Source organism: Sander lucioperca, chromosome 13 (genome assembly GCF_008315115.2).
Source record: "Sander lucioperca isolate FBNREF2018 chromosome 13, SLUC_FBN_1.2, whole genome shotgun sequence".
In the NCBI taxonomy this organism is placed as follows: Eukaryota; Metazoa; Chordata; class Actinopteri; order Perciformes; family Percidae; genus Sander; species Sander lucioperca.
In genome coordinates, this window is record NC_050185.1 from 6,079,797 (window position 1) to 6,094,885 (window position 15,089).

The 15,089-nt window shown below is 42.4% G+C and overlaps 1 protein-coding gene across 5 annotated transcripts in view; it reads right to left on the reverse strand.

Moving 5' to 3' along the window:
* The window catches only part of cltca (clathrin, heavy chain a (Hc)), a 42,305-nt gene that overhangs the window by 7,685 nt on the left and 19,531 nt on the right, over window positions 1-15,089 (reverse strand). For 3 of the 5 annotated variants that reach the window (XM_036009001.1, XM_036009000.1, XM_036009002.1), the window contains 20 exons: window positions 14,644-14,912; window positions 14,282-14,443; window positions 14,061-14,174; window positions 13,288-13,461; window positions 10,371-10,568; window positions 9,602-9,802; window positions 8,972-9,124; window positions 8,209-8,331; window positions 7,185-7,322; window positions 6,921-7,085; window positions 5,050-5,230; window positions 4,499-4,662; window positions 4,064-4,075; window positions 2,589-2,714; window positions 2,340-2,482; window positions 1,350-1,584; window positions 1,082-1,204; window positions 853-998; window positions 566-749; window positions 287-479 (listed from right to left, as the gene is read on the reverse strand). In XM_036009001.1, coding sequence (XP_035864894.1) covers window positions 287-479; window positions 566-749; window positions 853-998; window positions 1,082-1,204; window positions 1,350-1,584; window positions 2,340-2,482; window positions 2,589-2,714; window positions 4,064-4,075; window positions 4,499-4,662; window positions 5,050-5,230; window positions 6,921-7,085; window positions 7,185-7,322; window positions 8,209-8,331; window positions 8,972-9,124; window positions 9,602-9,802; window positions 10,371-10,568; window positions 13,288-13,461; window positions 14,061-14,174; window positions 14,282-14,443; window positions 14,644-14,912 — 3,204 coding nt within the window. The remainder of the gene's footprint in view (window positions 1-286; window positions 480-565; window positions 750-852; window positions 999-1,081; window positions 1,205-1,349; window positions 1,585-2,339; window positions 2,483-2,588; window positions 2,715-4,063; window positions 4,076-4,498; window positions 4,663-5,049; window positions 5,231-6,920; window positions 7,086-7,184; window positions 7,323-8,208; window positions 8,332-8,971; window positions 9,125-9,601; window positions 9,803-10,370; window positions 10,569-13,287; window positions 13,462-14,060; window positions 14,175-14,281; window positions 14,444-14,643; window positions 14,913-15,089) is intronic. The other 2 variants (XM_031310857.2, XM_031310856.2) reach the window with 1 other exon arrangement.

Genomic DNA, 15,089 nt, shown 5'->3' on the forward strand with positions numbered 1-15,089 from the left:
ACTCCACAACAGAGCTGATGTGATTCGCATTGACTACTTTCAATCAATGTGGCAACGGCAAACAGAAAACCGCTTTCTCTGAAACGCCGCCTTCTGTTAATAGTGATTGATCAGCTCAAAATAAGTCCGGTGGTGTTCCGTCCCTCTACACATTGCTCAGTTCTTTAAAGCCCTCTGCTAGGCCTCATTGGCAAAAACAGAACAGTATGGTCTTAGCCACTACGAAATTAAATATCAACCAAATATGGTTCATCTTTTCTTTGTTGAGCTCAACAAGTCTCCTTACCGCTCTTATCAGCAGCCTGTACCACTTCCATGTATGCAGAGGGATCATCGGCTTTGATGTAGGAGTCGATGGCCTCTTTGACCAAGTCCTTCTGTAGCTGAGCCTTAGCCAGCTGGCTCCACACAGCCGGCTCATTGCAGCGTTCTGCAAACTCATAGGCCCGGTCCAGGTTGCCAATATGTTCGATCAGCACCTAAGTAACAAAAAGAAAACATGGACGATCAACACTTCTTTAGTCAATAAAGCATTAGTCTAATTGTATAAGAGCTAATGACTGACCTGCACAGCAGAGGTGTTGACGTCAAACTTCTTGAAGATGGCAAAAGCCTCCTCGAAGAGCTCGTTGCTGATGGCAATGTTAGCGATATCGGGAGCGTCATAGTTGTCTAGCCTGCTGATGTACTCCATCACGCGGGTACGGTCAGCTTTGATCGCTGTAAGGATCAGCAGGTTCTGCAGATTTCTATGGGAAGGAGGAGAAGACATGGAACCCTCAGCACACTTTAGTTTTGCTTTTTGATTTTAAATTGAGACGGCAAAGAATCCAAAATGGTACAACTAAACACCTGTGTTCACTGAAAACAGAGTTGTCCAACACAATCTTTTCCAGCAGCTCGATGAGCTCGTTGGGCAAGTCTGCGGTCATGAAGGCCTTGACTGTGACAGACACCTCCTCTGGGTCCTGGGTTTCTGACAGTGCTGTCTGCACCACCTGAGGGCCAAGGAGTAGTAGCTTAGAGAAGCACCAGAAAGTTGATCAAATGAAATAAAAGGCTCGCTTTGTGTATACTTTACCTGGTCAATGAGTGGTCGTCTGAAGGGGTTGCTCTCCAGCAGCACGCTGGCCCAGAGGTCAGGGTCTTTGCGGCGGACCAGGTAACGAGACAAGCTCTTGAACAGGGAGTTCTCGTTGCAGACCTGATATGAAAAAAACAAAAATTTGAATTCTTCCTGCTACAGTGAAGGCATGTTTAGGTACTACATGAAAAAAGGAAGGTGAACTGAAAAAGAGACATTTGGATACACAGGTGCGAGGAAGGCAAGAGCGAGAATTCATCCTCACATTGATCAACTCCTGGTCGCACTGTCCTCTCTCGTAGGCCACACAGGCCAGGTGGGGGTCTCTCTTCTCGCAGTACTTTCCCACCACACGGCTGTCATAGTACGGGTTTTCCCTCAGGAATCGTTCAGGGTTGTTGTTGCTGTCAATGTAGATCTTGGCCAGAGCATTGTGGGTGGCAGGCTCCTCGCAGCCTTCGTGGATACGAGACTCCAGCCAGGGCAGCAGCAGCTTCAGTCTGGAAGAGAAAAAGGATGTCAGGACTCTGAGAAATGTTTTGAGTAGTCAGACAGGGATGAAGCCCAATTCAAATCCTACTTGGAATACTAGCTAAACAAGGTTCTTCATGTGGGGATCCGTGTTAGACTTGTTATATTGAATAAGTCACATAATCGTCTTTAGGTTATTGTAATTTATTAACAGTTTCATTTCAAAAGCATTGTAGTATCTTGTTACGCTCCAAGAACATGGAAAATCTGTATAACTTAGTAAAGTCTCCTGTAAATGATCAGTAAAGTATATCACTATTTAATGTTTGTGGTTGAGGACATTAAAGTAATGGCATTACTTTGACAAACAAAAATCCTTACTGTGTTTTAATTTGATCTACAATTCTGTGACAGAAAGCAGACCATTTCTGGGGAGAATAAATTAACTGACTGAATCTGACATTTCTTTAACTAATATATCACAAGGTGTTGTTAGAGAAAGTAATAATGCAGCAACACTGTTACAATCAGAGCATATTTAACCCCAGATTTAGATAAGATAAACTGTCGATCATAGAAAAGTCGTCCAATTGTCAGATACTCATAATCTTATCAACAATCTGGTGTTCCAGACAAAGCTGCAACCACTGGCTGGCACCACATTTTCTCTGAGGATTAACCTTTTCTAAATTGAAGTCAAAACTTCACCCTTATCTTGGAAGACAAAATTACTTAAAGTTTTTAGTTGTTTGTTTAGAAACATGTAGGTGGGATAGCGCAGCACCTGTTTCTCTTTTCCACCTCAGCGACCAGTTCATCAGTTGAGAACTGTCCCCGTACAACCAGGATCAGGCTCTTGATGACATCCTCTGAGCAGTCCACGTCTAGGAGACCACCGACCACAACAGGCAGACGGCTAGGATTCACCTAAAAACACAAATGTAACAATAAATCGCAATAGCCAATTTCTGAAATAAAAAGTTTGTAGTATAATCGTCACGATGCATTGGAATGCTTCTCCACTGAGCCTTACCTTCTGAACATAGATCTCAATGTACTTCTGCAGGTTGTTGCGGTACAGGTAGAGGACCAGGTCGTGGACAAAGTCGAAGCGGTCGCAGACGATGATGAGTGGTAGCTGGTCGGTGAGTTTGGCTTCCTGTCCGTCACACACAGTGGAGGGAAAGAGGACAGGTTCAGTAAGATTAAACAAACAACAAAACAGCTCTATACAAGCCACAAAACAACCAACCTTCGTGCAACAGGGTTGATCATTTACCACAGCACATAGAATGTATTAACATGTATCCTTCAAATAGAATATAGTTTACTGCAGGTATGACTATTGTTGATGGCTGGTGTACTGTGTATGATGGTAGGACATTTATCAGTCACTGAAAATAAAAATTGAAGCTATCATTTTCCAACTACGTCAACCCTCCTTAAGGGATTAAAAATGTACACATTTAATACAATATCAATTGGGGGGGGGGAGGGAGGATTAAAGGGTTGACACTACAACAAATGGACGTCACATTGCAAAATGAGTATTTCACACTACAGTACGGAACAAGCCCTCTAAATGTTCTAAAGCAGCAGTCTTACTTATATGCAGGCAGGGAGCTGCCAGTTGTCAGTTCAACACTAGTCCTGTGCTTCACAATGCTGCCATCCACACTCATACAGAATTAACAAACTGGGATTGTGCACCTGGTCGATGTCATTCAAGAACATGCTGCTTTGACTAGAGGCTCCTATTACAAGACTACACACTATACACACAGACACCTTCAATGTCTTCAAATATGGAGTACAGGACCCTAACGTTTTCACCATTAACTGCCGAGTACACACAAAACATCCTCTGAATGACTAGGACTACATAAAGCTATGTAGTAAAGGCTGATTTATGCTTCCGTTTTAAATCGACGCCGTGGGTACGTACGTAGGTACGTTGAGAAACTGACCCTACGCCGTAGCCTGACGTACACCTCTCAAAAAAATTTAACTACACATCGCTGCGGGGCACGTCGCTCGGCCGTGGCTTGGTAGCGTTGCATTTCCCCCGACTCATTTGCTGGTTCTCCTTCTCCATAAACATGTAATCAAGGAGAGGGTTAACTTTTCCTGCTACAGATTTCTGACCGTGGTCAGAAGAAAGAACAGGGGAGACACTTTGTTTCTCTCACTATGCCTCTGGAGTCGCTACTCACTTCTCTCACTATGCCTCTGGAGTCGCTACTCACTTCGAGGTGACGGCCCTGCTATTCTCTTGAAGAGATCGACGCACAAGTATAAACTTCAGGCCACTTACGTAGGCTACGGCAAAAGCTCTGCGTGGAGCCTCCGCAGAACCATAAATCAGCCTTAAGGGGAGTGGATTGTGGTGTATAACATATACGCATCCATAGAAATCCCAGTTTCAATCCTGTGCCTAAAGTTCAGGGGTAGGGATGAAAGCAAAATAAGAAGGGAGAAGTCCTGTACTGTGGGGAAGGATAGATTTACCTGATACATGTCCTGCAATTCCACAGACAAAAGAGGAAAAGCACAAAAGATAATTGACTACTGGGTATCTGCTAGTGACGGTGATAATTTTCTAATCTATAGAGAGGGGTCAAAATGTTAATCTGTGATGTTATTCTTTTAATAGCGTGCAGAATTTTAAAGACTGTCTCAGCACTTCAAAGATTATGTGATATGAATGAGAACAGACTGGAAAATGGGCGATTCCAAAACTAGAAGATTTTGCCAAAAAGATCAACATGGCTTAAAATTCTGAAAAACTGTAAAGTGAAAAAAGCAAGAAAGTAGATCAGGAACAGAAATATGTAACGCATAACAGAGAGAGAGAGTGACAAGTAAAAGAAAGGAACAGGTCAAGGTAGAATAGAGCTGTTAAATGTCAGCGTTTGATCCCCGCAGCCGTCTCTGCGGCTTTACCTTGAGGAAGTTCTTGACACGCTCAGGGTCGTAGCAGTTGCTCTCTCGACAGATCCTCTCCACCTCTTTGATCTGACCCGTCTTGCAGGCCGCCTGAATGTATTTAAAGTGAACTTCAGGGTCCTGACTGAAGTTCACAATAGAGCCCAGGAAGTAGAACAGACCTGAGAGACAGACACTTATATTAAGCAACAGCTTCTACAGCATTACCAATCTAACGATAGCATTAGGGATCCAATAATACAACCTACAAGATATAACTGACATAAGAAATGGAGCTCCAGGACTGCAGTTTTCGGCAGTCTTCCCCAATTAGCTTACTCAACCTTTACGCTTCATTATTCCAGTAATAGCAGAGGTGGACTACATAACCTCCAGGATTGTCCTGCCTCTGCTCTGGCCTGCTTGTCTAATTGATATTTAGAGGGAATATGCCACCGACATTTGTATTGTCTGGATTATAAATGAAAGTGTTTGACAAAAAAAAAAAAGAAAAAAAAGATTAAAATGTCAAATGAAGCAGTATGCTAGTGTAAAGTTTGGGATCTCACCTTCAAAGCTCTTGAAGGACTCAAAAAGCTCAGTGAGAGACTGTGTGGTGAGCTGTTCATGGTACTTGGAAGCCACCTGCACGCAGATCTGCAGGTTCTGGCGGATGTTGGCCGACAGCATGGCCCTGAGGCACTCCAGGGAATCCTCCACCGACAGCGCGCCAAAGAAGTTCACCAGCCACTGGAGGCGGAGGAGGGGATTTTCAGTTTAACTCATAGATTGTACAATATCTACTAGAGATGGCCCAATACCATTTTTTGCTTACCGATACCTGAACTTGTGTATCGGCCGATACCGAGTACTAGGGGTGTAACGGTACGTGTATTCGTACCGGACCGTTTCGGTACAGGGCTTTCGGTACGGTGCACGTGTGCACCGAAAGCCGAACGCAATCTTGTGTGTGCGGAACATAGGTCAATTTTCGTGTTTCCACACGAACATATTAAGTGGCGAAGTCTCCGCGTTCAGCGCAAATCCCACCCTGCAGCTGATTCTAAAGTTTTCATTGGTCATGTCAATCACTGTACAGACTGCCTACACCAAACACTGATCTCTAAACCTACCCGCCGTCACTGTAACCTAAACCAATGAAATCGATTGCAGGGCAGGATTTCCGCTGAAGTGGTTTGGGGAAAAAAATAAAAATCACACACCGCGTGCTGTACAACAACATACACGGCACACTTTAGCCCAGCCTCTCGCTAGCTAGCGTCATGGCCAATGTAGACAAGCCCATAGACAGTACGGACAAGCTGGAGCTTGAAGAGCCACCCATATCATTAAGGTCTCCTGTTTGGGAACACTTCGGTTTCCCAGTGAAATACGTCAACAGACAAAGACTAGTCGATAAGACGAAAGCAGTGTGCCGACGTTGCTAACGCACTTAAAAAGGCATCACGCGAGTGTGAACATCACTACTACAAGGAAAAAAACGACCGTAATTCAAACGCAGCTCCCGTTGGCATTTAAACAGACCTTTGCTGGTAATTCCAATCGGGCCAACGCAATAACGAAAGCAATTGGTGTTTTTATAGCAGCTGATCTACGACCGTACTTTGTTGACAAGCTGGGATTGGTAATGCTGCACTGTAATCCATAGTTATTTATTTATATTTTTCATTATATTTTATTATGCGATATTGGTTTGAGACAGTATTTTATTTAGTGGAGAACTTTGCAGCAGTATTTTTCTTATTCTTTTTTTATTTTATATATATTTTATTTATTATATTTTATTAAAAAGTGTTTTAAAAAGTGTAAACAAATTGTTAAAAAAAAAAGTTTATAGTAATAAACAACCTGCAGTTTAATGTTTGCATTTCTTTCCCTTACTGTACCGAAAATGAACCGAACCGTGACTTTAAAACCGAGGTATGTACCGAACCGTGATTTTTGCGTACCATTACACCCCTACCGAGTACCGATCCGATACCAGTGTGTCATATATTTTATTATGTTTTAACAACTGTATACTACTATCCCTGTATGGATGTGATATGATTTCTATCTTTGTTGTTGGTTTGGCTCAGGTTAAACTTTGTGAAACATGAACAATGAATGCCCCAGAACTTTCTTTTATTATCCAGTTTGACAGTCAGTTATAATGGAAAAAGTACATAAATAAACTACTTTAACGTAGATTTTCTTTAGGGCTTTATTATGTGGTATCGGATCGGTGCATAAACTCCAGTACTTCCCGATACCAGCGTTTTAGGCAGTATCGGAGCCGATACTGATACTGGTATCAGTATCAGAACATCTCTAATATCTACCATGGACTAAAAATGTACAATAAGCAATACATTTGACACAAAGAAAAATAGCCTCTAGTTTTATTTTGAATTGCACTCAGTCAGTCACTGAAGCCTACCTCCGGGTTGAGCAGGTGTGTGTGCACCACAGCGCGCTTGATGTCATACAGGTCGGTGTAGTGCTCCAGGGCCCTTTGCAGGAGTCCAGCCTTCTCACACAGCTGGGCGATGTGGGCACGATCGTAGTTGGTAAACATTTGGTTGCCCAGGATAGCATCAGCAACCTGCACCCAAGACATGAAGCAAGAAAGAAGTTAGAAAAAAATGCATCCCCGTTCTATTAACTGACTTCCTTAAAGTTAAGTACGTGTAGATGTGTGCACCTGTGGAGCATGCATGAGGTTCATCTCCAGCAGGCGAGTCTGCAGTGGCCCTTCTGAGGGTCTGTTGTTCTTCAGCGCGTCCAGGAGGAATGAGGTGCACTGCTGGATCAGGTTGTACTCCATGAATACATCCACGATCTGGACAGACATGGAGACACACAGGAGAAAACTTAAACTTAAGAAAGGAAAGATGCGTGTCTAGCTGCTAAAACCAAGACAAAAATTATACATGTCAAAAACCTTTCTTTGAACAAAATAAAGTACTACTGCACTGCAGCCATTAGTACACAACACCTCCCTCCAACATAAGCATAATACTCCCACCAGTCTCCTAAAATTGTATACCACTGACAGGATTTAACTTGAGATGACCACACACTTCTTTAAAGCAGCTTAAAAGACACTTGCAATGAAAAGAGAAAAGATGGCTGAACACAACACATTCCCTTTTCCAAAGATTGAAGAAAGTCTTCAATGCAATGTTGTTTGACTCTTGTGTGCTGTGCTGGCAGGTAACAGCACTTTACTTAACACAGAAAGCTGCGTCAGCAGTTGACATTTGCAGTGCAGTGTGTCTGCAGTGGCAGGAAGCAAAAGAAGAAGTGCATTTCCTTTATACTACAGGATAACTGAGGTTCACAGATGTTGGCATGTCATGTGACTCAGCCAAATACTTTGTCCAGTTTCAAGGAAAGTTTGGGGCAACTTGTTAAACGCAAACTTGGGATGTAAAGTCACAATGTTTAGCTTAGATTTAGAAAGAAAGTTAGGAAACCCTAACCCAAAGTCTCTGCAGTACAACCCAATACACCCTGTGCTGCAGGGCAACAGCTCATTTTTAAATTCCGACTAAACTCATCTTGGTCAGTTTCAATCAAGAGTATGGCATAAATCTCTTTAAAGCTCTGTAACAGAGGCCTATTCAGTAAACTGCAACTCTTTGTTTTAGAATTAGGAAGTTATTTATGAGCAAATCCATGTATTCCTGATGGATCACTGGAAATCCCTCTTCCCTTCCTCTGACCTGTGTGATGTCAGCCAGTGGCTCTTCATCCTGGACCAGCATCTGGGCAAACTGCAGGCCTTGTTCTGGGTTGATCCGCATCACATTCCTGAGCAGAAAGATCCAGTCTGGAGTGTAGCCCACCTAGAACAAAAAAAAATGGATACTTCTACATTACAATCAAGTTTTAGTGCCAATGTTTAAATCCATTAATTTAGGTGACAAAGTCCAACTCTTCTGTTCCTCATATTTCTTGGAGACACGTCTTTAGTAAAGCACGAAACGTGAATCCTTAAATTAGGCATGAGGAAAGGCTTTCTGTATTTTGAAATGCATTTTATATGGTTTGCCCTCTCCTTTATTGGCCATGCATTTCATTTATCTATTTGACAGGGACAATGCACAGCTAATTTTCATCTGTAGTCCCTGGGCAGGAAACAGAATAACATCTCTGTCAAAAGGGAAACCTAACACTGGAGTATAAAAACGCTACCACAGCAGTAAAGGACAACAATCAAATTTCACAGTATTAAAACTCACCCACAACAACCACAACACAAAAACACCACTCCGACAACACCACACAACAATACAATTTTAACAACATTAAAACACCACAACAAAAGTACCCACAAGAAGATCACAACATTAAGACACCACTACAACAGGACTTCACAACATTAAGATTAGCTTGGTTTAAGTTTGGGTTTATGCTATTTCATCATTTGGGAATTATCAAATCTTCCAGAGCTTGAATAATATCATCGGAGCCAGACAGACGTACCTTCTTGGCGTACAGGACGATCTTGGGGAACTGACCAGTCTCTGCAAAGCACTGGATGACTTTGTTGGGGACGTTGGCCCTCAGGTAGACACTGAGAGCCAAGGTGGGATCCACTGCCTTCACCAGGTCACCAAGTTCTTCCGAACACTCCAACTGAAACGTAGGACAACTAACATCAGCACTCAAAGCATTTATTTTTTTTTTTACTTTTAATTTACAGTTTTTATACTGTATCTGTAGAAGTTAAAAGGCTAAAAAAGAAATTAGCATTTGCACAATGAAAATACATACAGAATACATCTATGTTGCATCAAATGACAAAAGGAGAGCATACAAAGGTTAAGAAAATGAATATCAAATATGGTAAATGAACTAATCATATATAAAATGATATATTATTGAAAATTTAAATATACACAAGTTTATATCCCCCATCTCAGATTCTCTTGTTTACCATTGAAGCAGCTTAGAACCACCCAAATCTACAGTTTCCAGGGGGAACTTCACAAATTCCTTACACAACTGATGTTCTCACATGATCCAATATAATAGGCGAGTCATGTAAACAAACAGGCAGCTCAGGAAGAGCCTCTTCCTGTGACTGGAGGCTGAAATGGAGATATGCAATACCTTGTCTTCCTTTAGCCACTTCTCCAGGAGCTGCTTTCGTCCCTGCTGGAGTACAGGCCTGCAAAGCTCAAGGGACTCAAACTTGTTGAGCTGGCCCTGGTCCAAAAGGATACCAAAGTACTGCAGCAAGGGGGAGGTCTGGCCTGGCTGAGTGGGAACGCTCTGGAAGCGACGGATGGTGTCTGGGGTTCGCAGGATACCCTGAGAGGGGAAAGATCAAGTGAGGGTGAGAGGAGATCTTAACGACTGATAAAAGGCAAACCAAGTGGGGAGAATATAACGCAATCCAATACTATAACTATGGAAAAAAACTAGATGCATTGCGATTGTGTCTCGATGAAGAAAAGGCAATATAACCAAATTTAAAACTGGTCTTACAAAACGATTTTGTAAGACCAGGTTGTATGTTCATTGCGGCTAAACTAATTGGATGGTAAAACGTAACGTACGCAAACATGTGAGTCGCGTTTATGTTCTAAGCTAGGCCACTTCTTGAGTTTTGGTGAGGATGGCTGAGTGTGAGCAACCACAGATGGATACAATCTGACTGGCCTCCCCTGGCATAAAAGCTAGCGTATGGAAGCGTTTTGGCAAGGGAAAAGGGACCTGGACAAGAACCAAACTGTATGCAAGTTGTGTCTAAACTAAAATATTTTGGGAACACAACAAACATGAAACACTATTTCACGTTTCTTTGTTGGATTAAAAGATAATGAAGTAAATTCATCTGTTTGTTTTAATTATAGACCATTACAAATACGCTACGTACCTTCGGTGCATTGGCAGCAACCTTGGCAGCCTCAGAGTAGTTGCCAGCAGCAAACAGGTTGTTAAACTTGCGTGCAAAGAGCTCTTCACCACCAGCAAGGTTGTTGCGGACAGCTAAGCGGAGAGCCAGGTCCGGATTCTGGAGCACATTAGTGATGTAGGGGATGATATTTTCCTCTTCCACACAGACTGACAGCACCTGTGTTGCAGGGAAAATAAAGAATGTTGCAATACATCACACTAGAGACCAGACAACTGACCAGATTTTATCCTCTTTCAAATTCTTTGTTTGTATACAGCTAATGGAAAATACCACATTTCCTTATAGTATTTTGCTTGTAGTCAGTTCGGTATCATCTATTGCCTTCTGGTGTAGAGTCTTCCATTTTCAAAAGTCTGTCTACAGTGTAAGGAGTTACAATTGTGTCAACTAAGTTAATCTGCAGTAAGTAAAAGGCATGGATCTGTCATATATGTAGTATCAAGTGAAAAAATCCAATGCACTGCTTCCTTACCCCCACCCCAAATAATGTTTAGCAGGACTCTGAATTAAAGCTAGGCAGACAAAGATTGATAGTCTTTTTTAACTCCTCTTAGATGCATCTAAACGACAATGGTATAAAACAGCACATTCCTTATTCACATCCTGTGCCGGAAATTAGCAGAGTGGGCGAGCTCAGCTAAATATAACTGTGGGCTATGGCACTAAACTCCATTAAATACTGTCTGGCCTTAACTTGTGGCTGCTGAATGCAAATGTATTATTAGTGGGTCAGTGTAACGCATGGCTTTTGTAAGCAGTCTGGCAACAGAGACAGAAAGGAGAATGAGTCGAATGAAAAGAGCTGGGTGGAGGAAAGAGGAGGGGGGGGCAAAGGAGAAAGACAGCCAGTGTTGGACCCTCTACAAACAAGCCCAGCAGGTCAGTGCCCCAGCCTTTAACACGGGTGACTGGAGCTCATTCTTCCTGCCACTAAAGCAGAGTCACTTACTCACTCTAATGTGGGTGGACTAATTGGAGGTAGTTGAAATAATAAAAAAAAATTGACAGAAAAAGAGTAAAAATAGGTCCCCGAGTGGAGATTCAGTGTTCTACTATGTACGCAGGTTTGGCCTGAGAGGGGGATACAGCACCCGAAAGACATGAACAGGCTAATTAAAGTCAGGAATGATGTGTATATTTGTCAGTGAAACATGGCAGATTGAATAAATACTCAAGATAACTGAGCCAATACTACAAAACTTTAGTTAATTTAAAATGTAACATGCCATTTAAATGCAATAATCAGAGTCTGATGGAAAAAAGAGACAAACTTGCCAGAACAACTGTTCTGAACAAGGGAGTACCGAGCATCAGATGATACATGAGCTGTCGTATCAAGTCACACACACACACACACACACACACACACACACACACACACACACACACACACAAAACTGCAGGGCAGACACCACAGGTCTGCCATGCTGATGACGTGGAAGATAAGTTGGAGGTTGTGATTAGATGAGAGGACCAGCACTAAGAGGATTGAGGGTACCAGGCCGTGCCTCCCACTTGACATCATGTGCGGATGGGCCCTTTTCCCCCCCTCTTGTTTGTTCACTTTCTCTCTTTGGTTGGTGTGCAGCAGGTCTGTGCTGCAGCTATCATCACTGCATGTCAATGTCAGACCAGATCTGGCACATACACACTGCCTGGTCTTCGGAGTATCAGAGATCCATAATAAGAAACATGACAACTACAGGGACACGTTTAGGCAGTGTGGAAGCAATAATACTGGAGAGATAGAAACGTACAAGGATATATCAGACACTGACTCGTAAATAGAATTCAAACCAGGAGGCTTATGAACATCAGTACCAATTTTTTTCATTTCCATCCATGACGTCAAGATCTTAGCACCCGACCTTAGAGTGGGGTTGTGGTGGTATGGTTTTTCTCACCGCGATGAAAGGACAGAACACACCTGTGGTTAACCATCAACTTTAGCCCAAGTCCTATAATACCACAACACAAATATTCAACTACAACTTGATTTAAATTTCAAACTACCATAATATCATCCTGAACTTTTTTTAGCAGGAGCACACATCCAGCCCTTTCTGGGCATTCTTCACTATTCTGCTTGTTCAGTCCAACCAGGAACAAAAATATTAACCAACATTAGATAAAACAAATCACATCATCATCTGGTTAGCTCTTGTTTATACAAGTCCTTATGGTGCTTATTGACCCAAGACAGCAGTGGATTTAAAAGAAATGTGTGGGAAAAGCATTGTAGTAATGTATTACTGTGGAAGCATAGACTGAGCCTGATATCTCTCAGAGCACTGCCTCTGTGTAGGTGTAGGTGTTTGTGTGCATGTGATGTGTGTGTACACACACACACACACACATACTGCCCCGCCATACAGCGAGATCAGCTTTCCTCTCTTGACTCAATTATTCATGTGGTGTGTGGCCTGGCTGGAACATTATTCATCAGCTGGCTGGATCCAGTTCTCCTCTCTGGTTCAGTTTTACAAAAGCAGTAAGACACAACCCTCTCCCCCTCTCTCTGTGTGAAACTCCACACCTTAGATTATTTATAATGCCTCGAGGAAAAGTCTGAGCTTACCTGATGATGACAGACAAACAAGAAGTTGGTGTTATTACCCCATGCAACAACTGATGTTGATGTTGTGTTTGTTTACATTAATTTACCTGAGTCATATGTGTTGTACATGGGATGGGACTGGTGACATAACGAGTAAATAATAAAGAAGTGGTTCTGTTGTGGCTGTGTGATAGAGATTAAGAAAAATATTTGGTTTCATCAGCAAATTTCTACTTGTAAAAAGACTGAGCAGCCATGCTAAACATACATTTTATTTCTATGAACACTTGAGCACAGAGCACAGATTGAACTTCTCACCTGTCCCTTCCTGTTGACCCCAATGATGCCTGAGGTGGCCTCGTGTGGAGCGGTGACAAAGATGGTCTCCCCACTGATGCGGTTCATGTAGATGCAGGTGCCTGTCTCCAAGTCATACAGGTGAATGTAGCCATATTTGGTAATAAGGAAAACCACATCTTGCTTGGAGCTTATCTGTCAAAAGAAAAAAGGATGAAATATTGTGCCTGTCACCTATTTTGCTTTCTCAGCCGGCTGATTTAACTTTGTCTGTGCAAGGGCTGTCACTTTTTCTTTGAAATTCAAACTTTTGTTTCAACGTGGAGAAAAAGTAAATATTTGAACAGTAATGACCTGTTCAAATTCAAAATGTACAGTCTATAAGTGCAACAGACGTTTATAGTTTGGTCCAGCAGAGGCCAATCTAAAAATTCACAGCTTGACCTATTGCAAGCCCTCTTGACCTATCAGTAATCTAAGATAATGAATGAAAATGGACAAAGAGGACAGTAGCATGCAAAGCCGTGCTAAATCGGGTAATCCCAGACACCGAAGGATCTGAGAAGCAGTGTATGGAACTATTTTGGGTTCTACACCGTAGGTGTCAAAAATACCAACAAAGACATGATTGTTTGCTGAAAAAAAAACTAACTGGTGCGTTATGCTATATGGGTTGCGTTTTTATTAATTCAGACAAATTACAAGTTAGTTCAAATTCGTTAAAACTTGACTTTTTGGAAAAATGACAGCCCCGGTTCGGTTCAGGCGGTCATTTCTGGAAATGTGCTACACACCTGCATGGCCACAGGAAAGTCGTTCTGAGCTTCTGGAGGGAAGAACACGTCCACTGCTTTCTTTGGAAATGGCTGGTTGCCAGTTGGTGGGGTCCCCACTTCAATGATATGCAACTGCGTCAAATAGAAAAACATAGTTAGAAACAAACTCAGGCTTTGCTACAAGAATGCCAGCGACATTTAAAACCCGTTTCCCCTATTTTGTTATTAACACCAGTCACCTTCCCTCCAGCCTGCCCTCTGACAGCAAAGCAGAACAAAGTTGACTCCTCTGTATTCCCCTCCATCTTGAACTGGGCAAAGCTGGCAGCATGGCCTTCGATGGGCTGAGAAACCTTTCTGTCAACAGAGTACAGCTGCATGGCTCCAACCACCCGATTTTGCTAAAGAAAATAAATAAAAAGGAAAAACAATAAATATGTATTAAAACATGTATAAAACCGACTGGCTTACCAATGCTAAAGTTACTGTGTATCTATGGTTACCTATGAATGCAAACAAGCTATCTACTTTATATTCTCTGTGATGAAGGCATGTTTCAGTCTTAACTCACTTAACATATCTGGTATTCAACTTTATTTACCTGGGCTGAGATGCCGATGAGCAGGAGCCATTTCTGCTTGGCGTCAGTGCGGTAGTTGATAATCTGGCAGCCTGCCAGGCTGGAGTGGCGGTCGAAGACTTTCACAGGCTGTGAGTCACCCTCCATGCTCCAGTGGTAGACGGCATTGTCAGTCACAAGTGCAACTGTGTTAAGGGAGATCCACTTCCAGAAGGTAACATCGTCCGTCATGGTGTGTGCCTTCATCTTGCTTTTCATCTCGATGTTGAAGATCTGAAGGGTTTTGGCGGCTAGAAGAGGGAGAAAGGGGGCAGGAACCAAGCCCCAGAAGAATGTTATAGTCTCTGACAACAGCATGTCCACACATACACATACATTCAGAGGAAAAACACAACATTTCAATAGAAAAGGGAGATTCAAATTTGAAATATTGATAGTCATGACACAGAGGTCATCAAGCAACGACG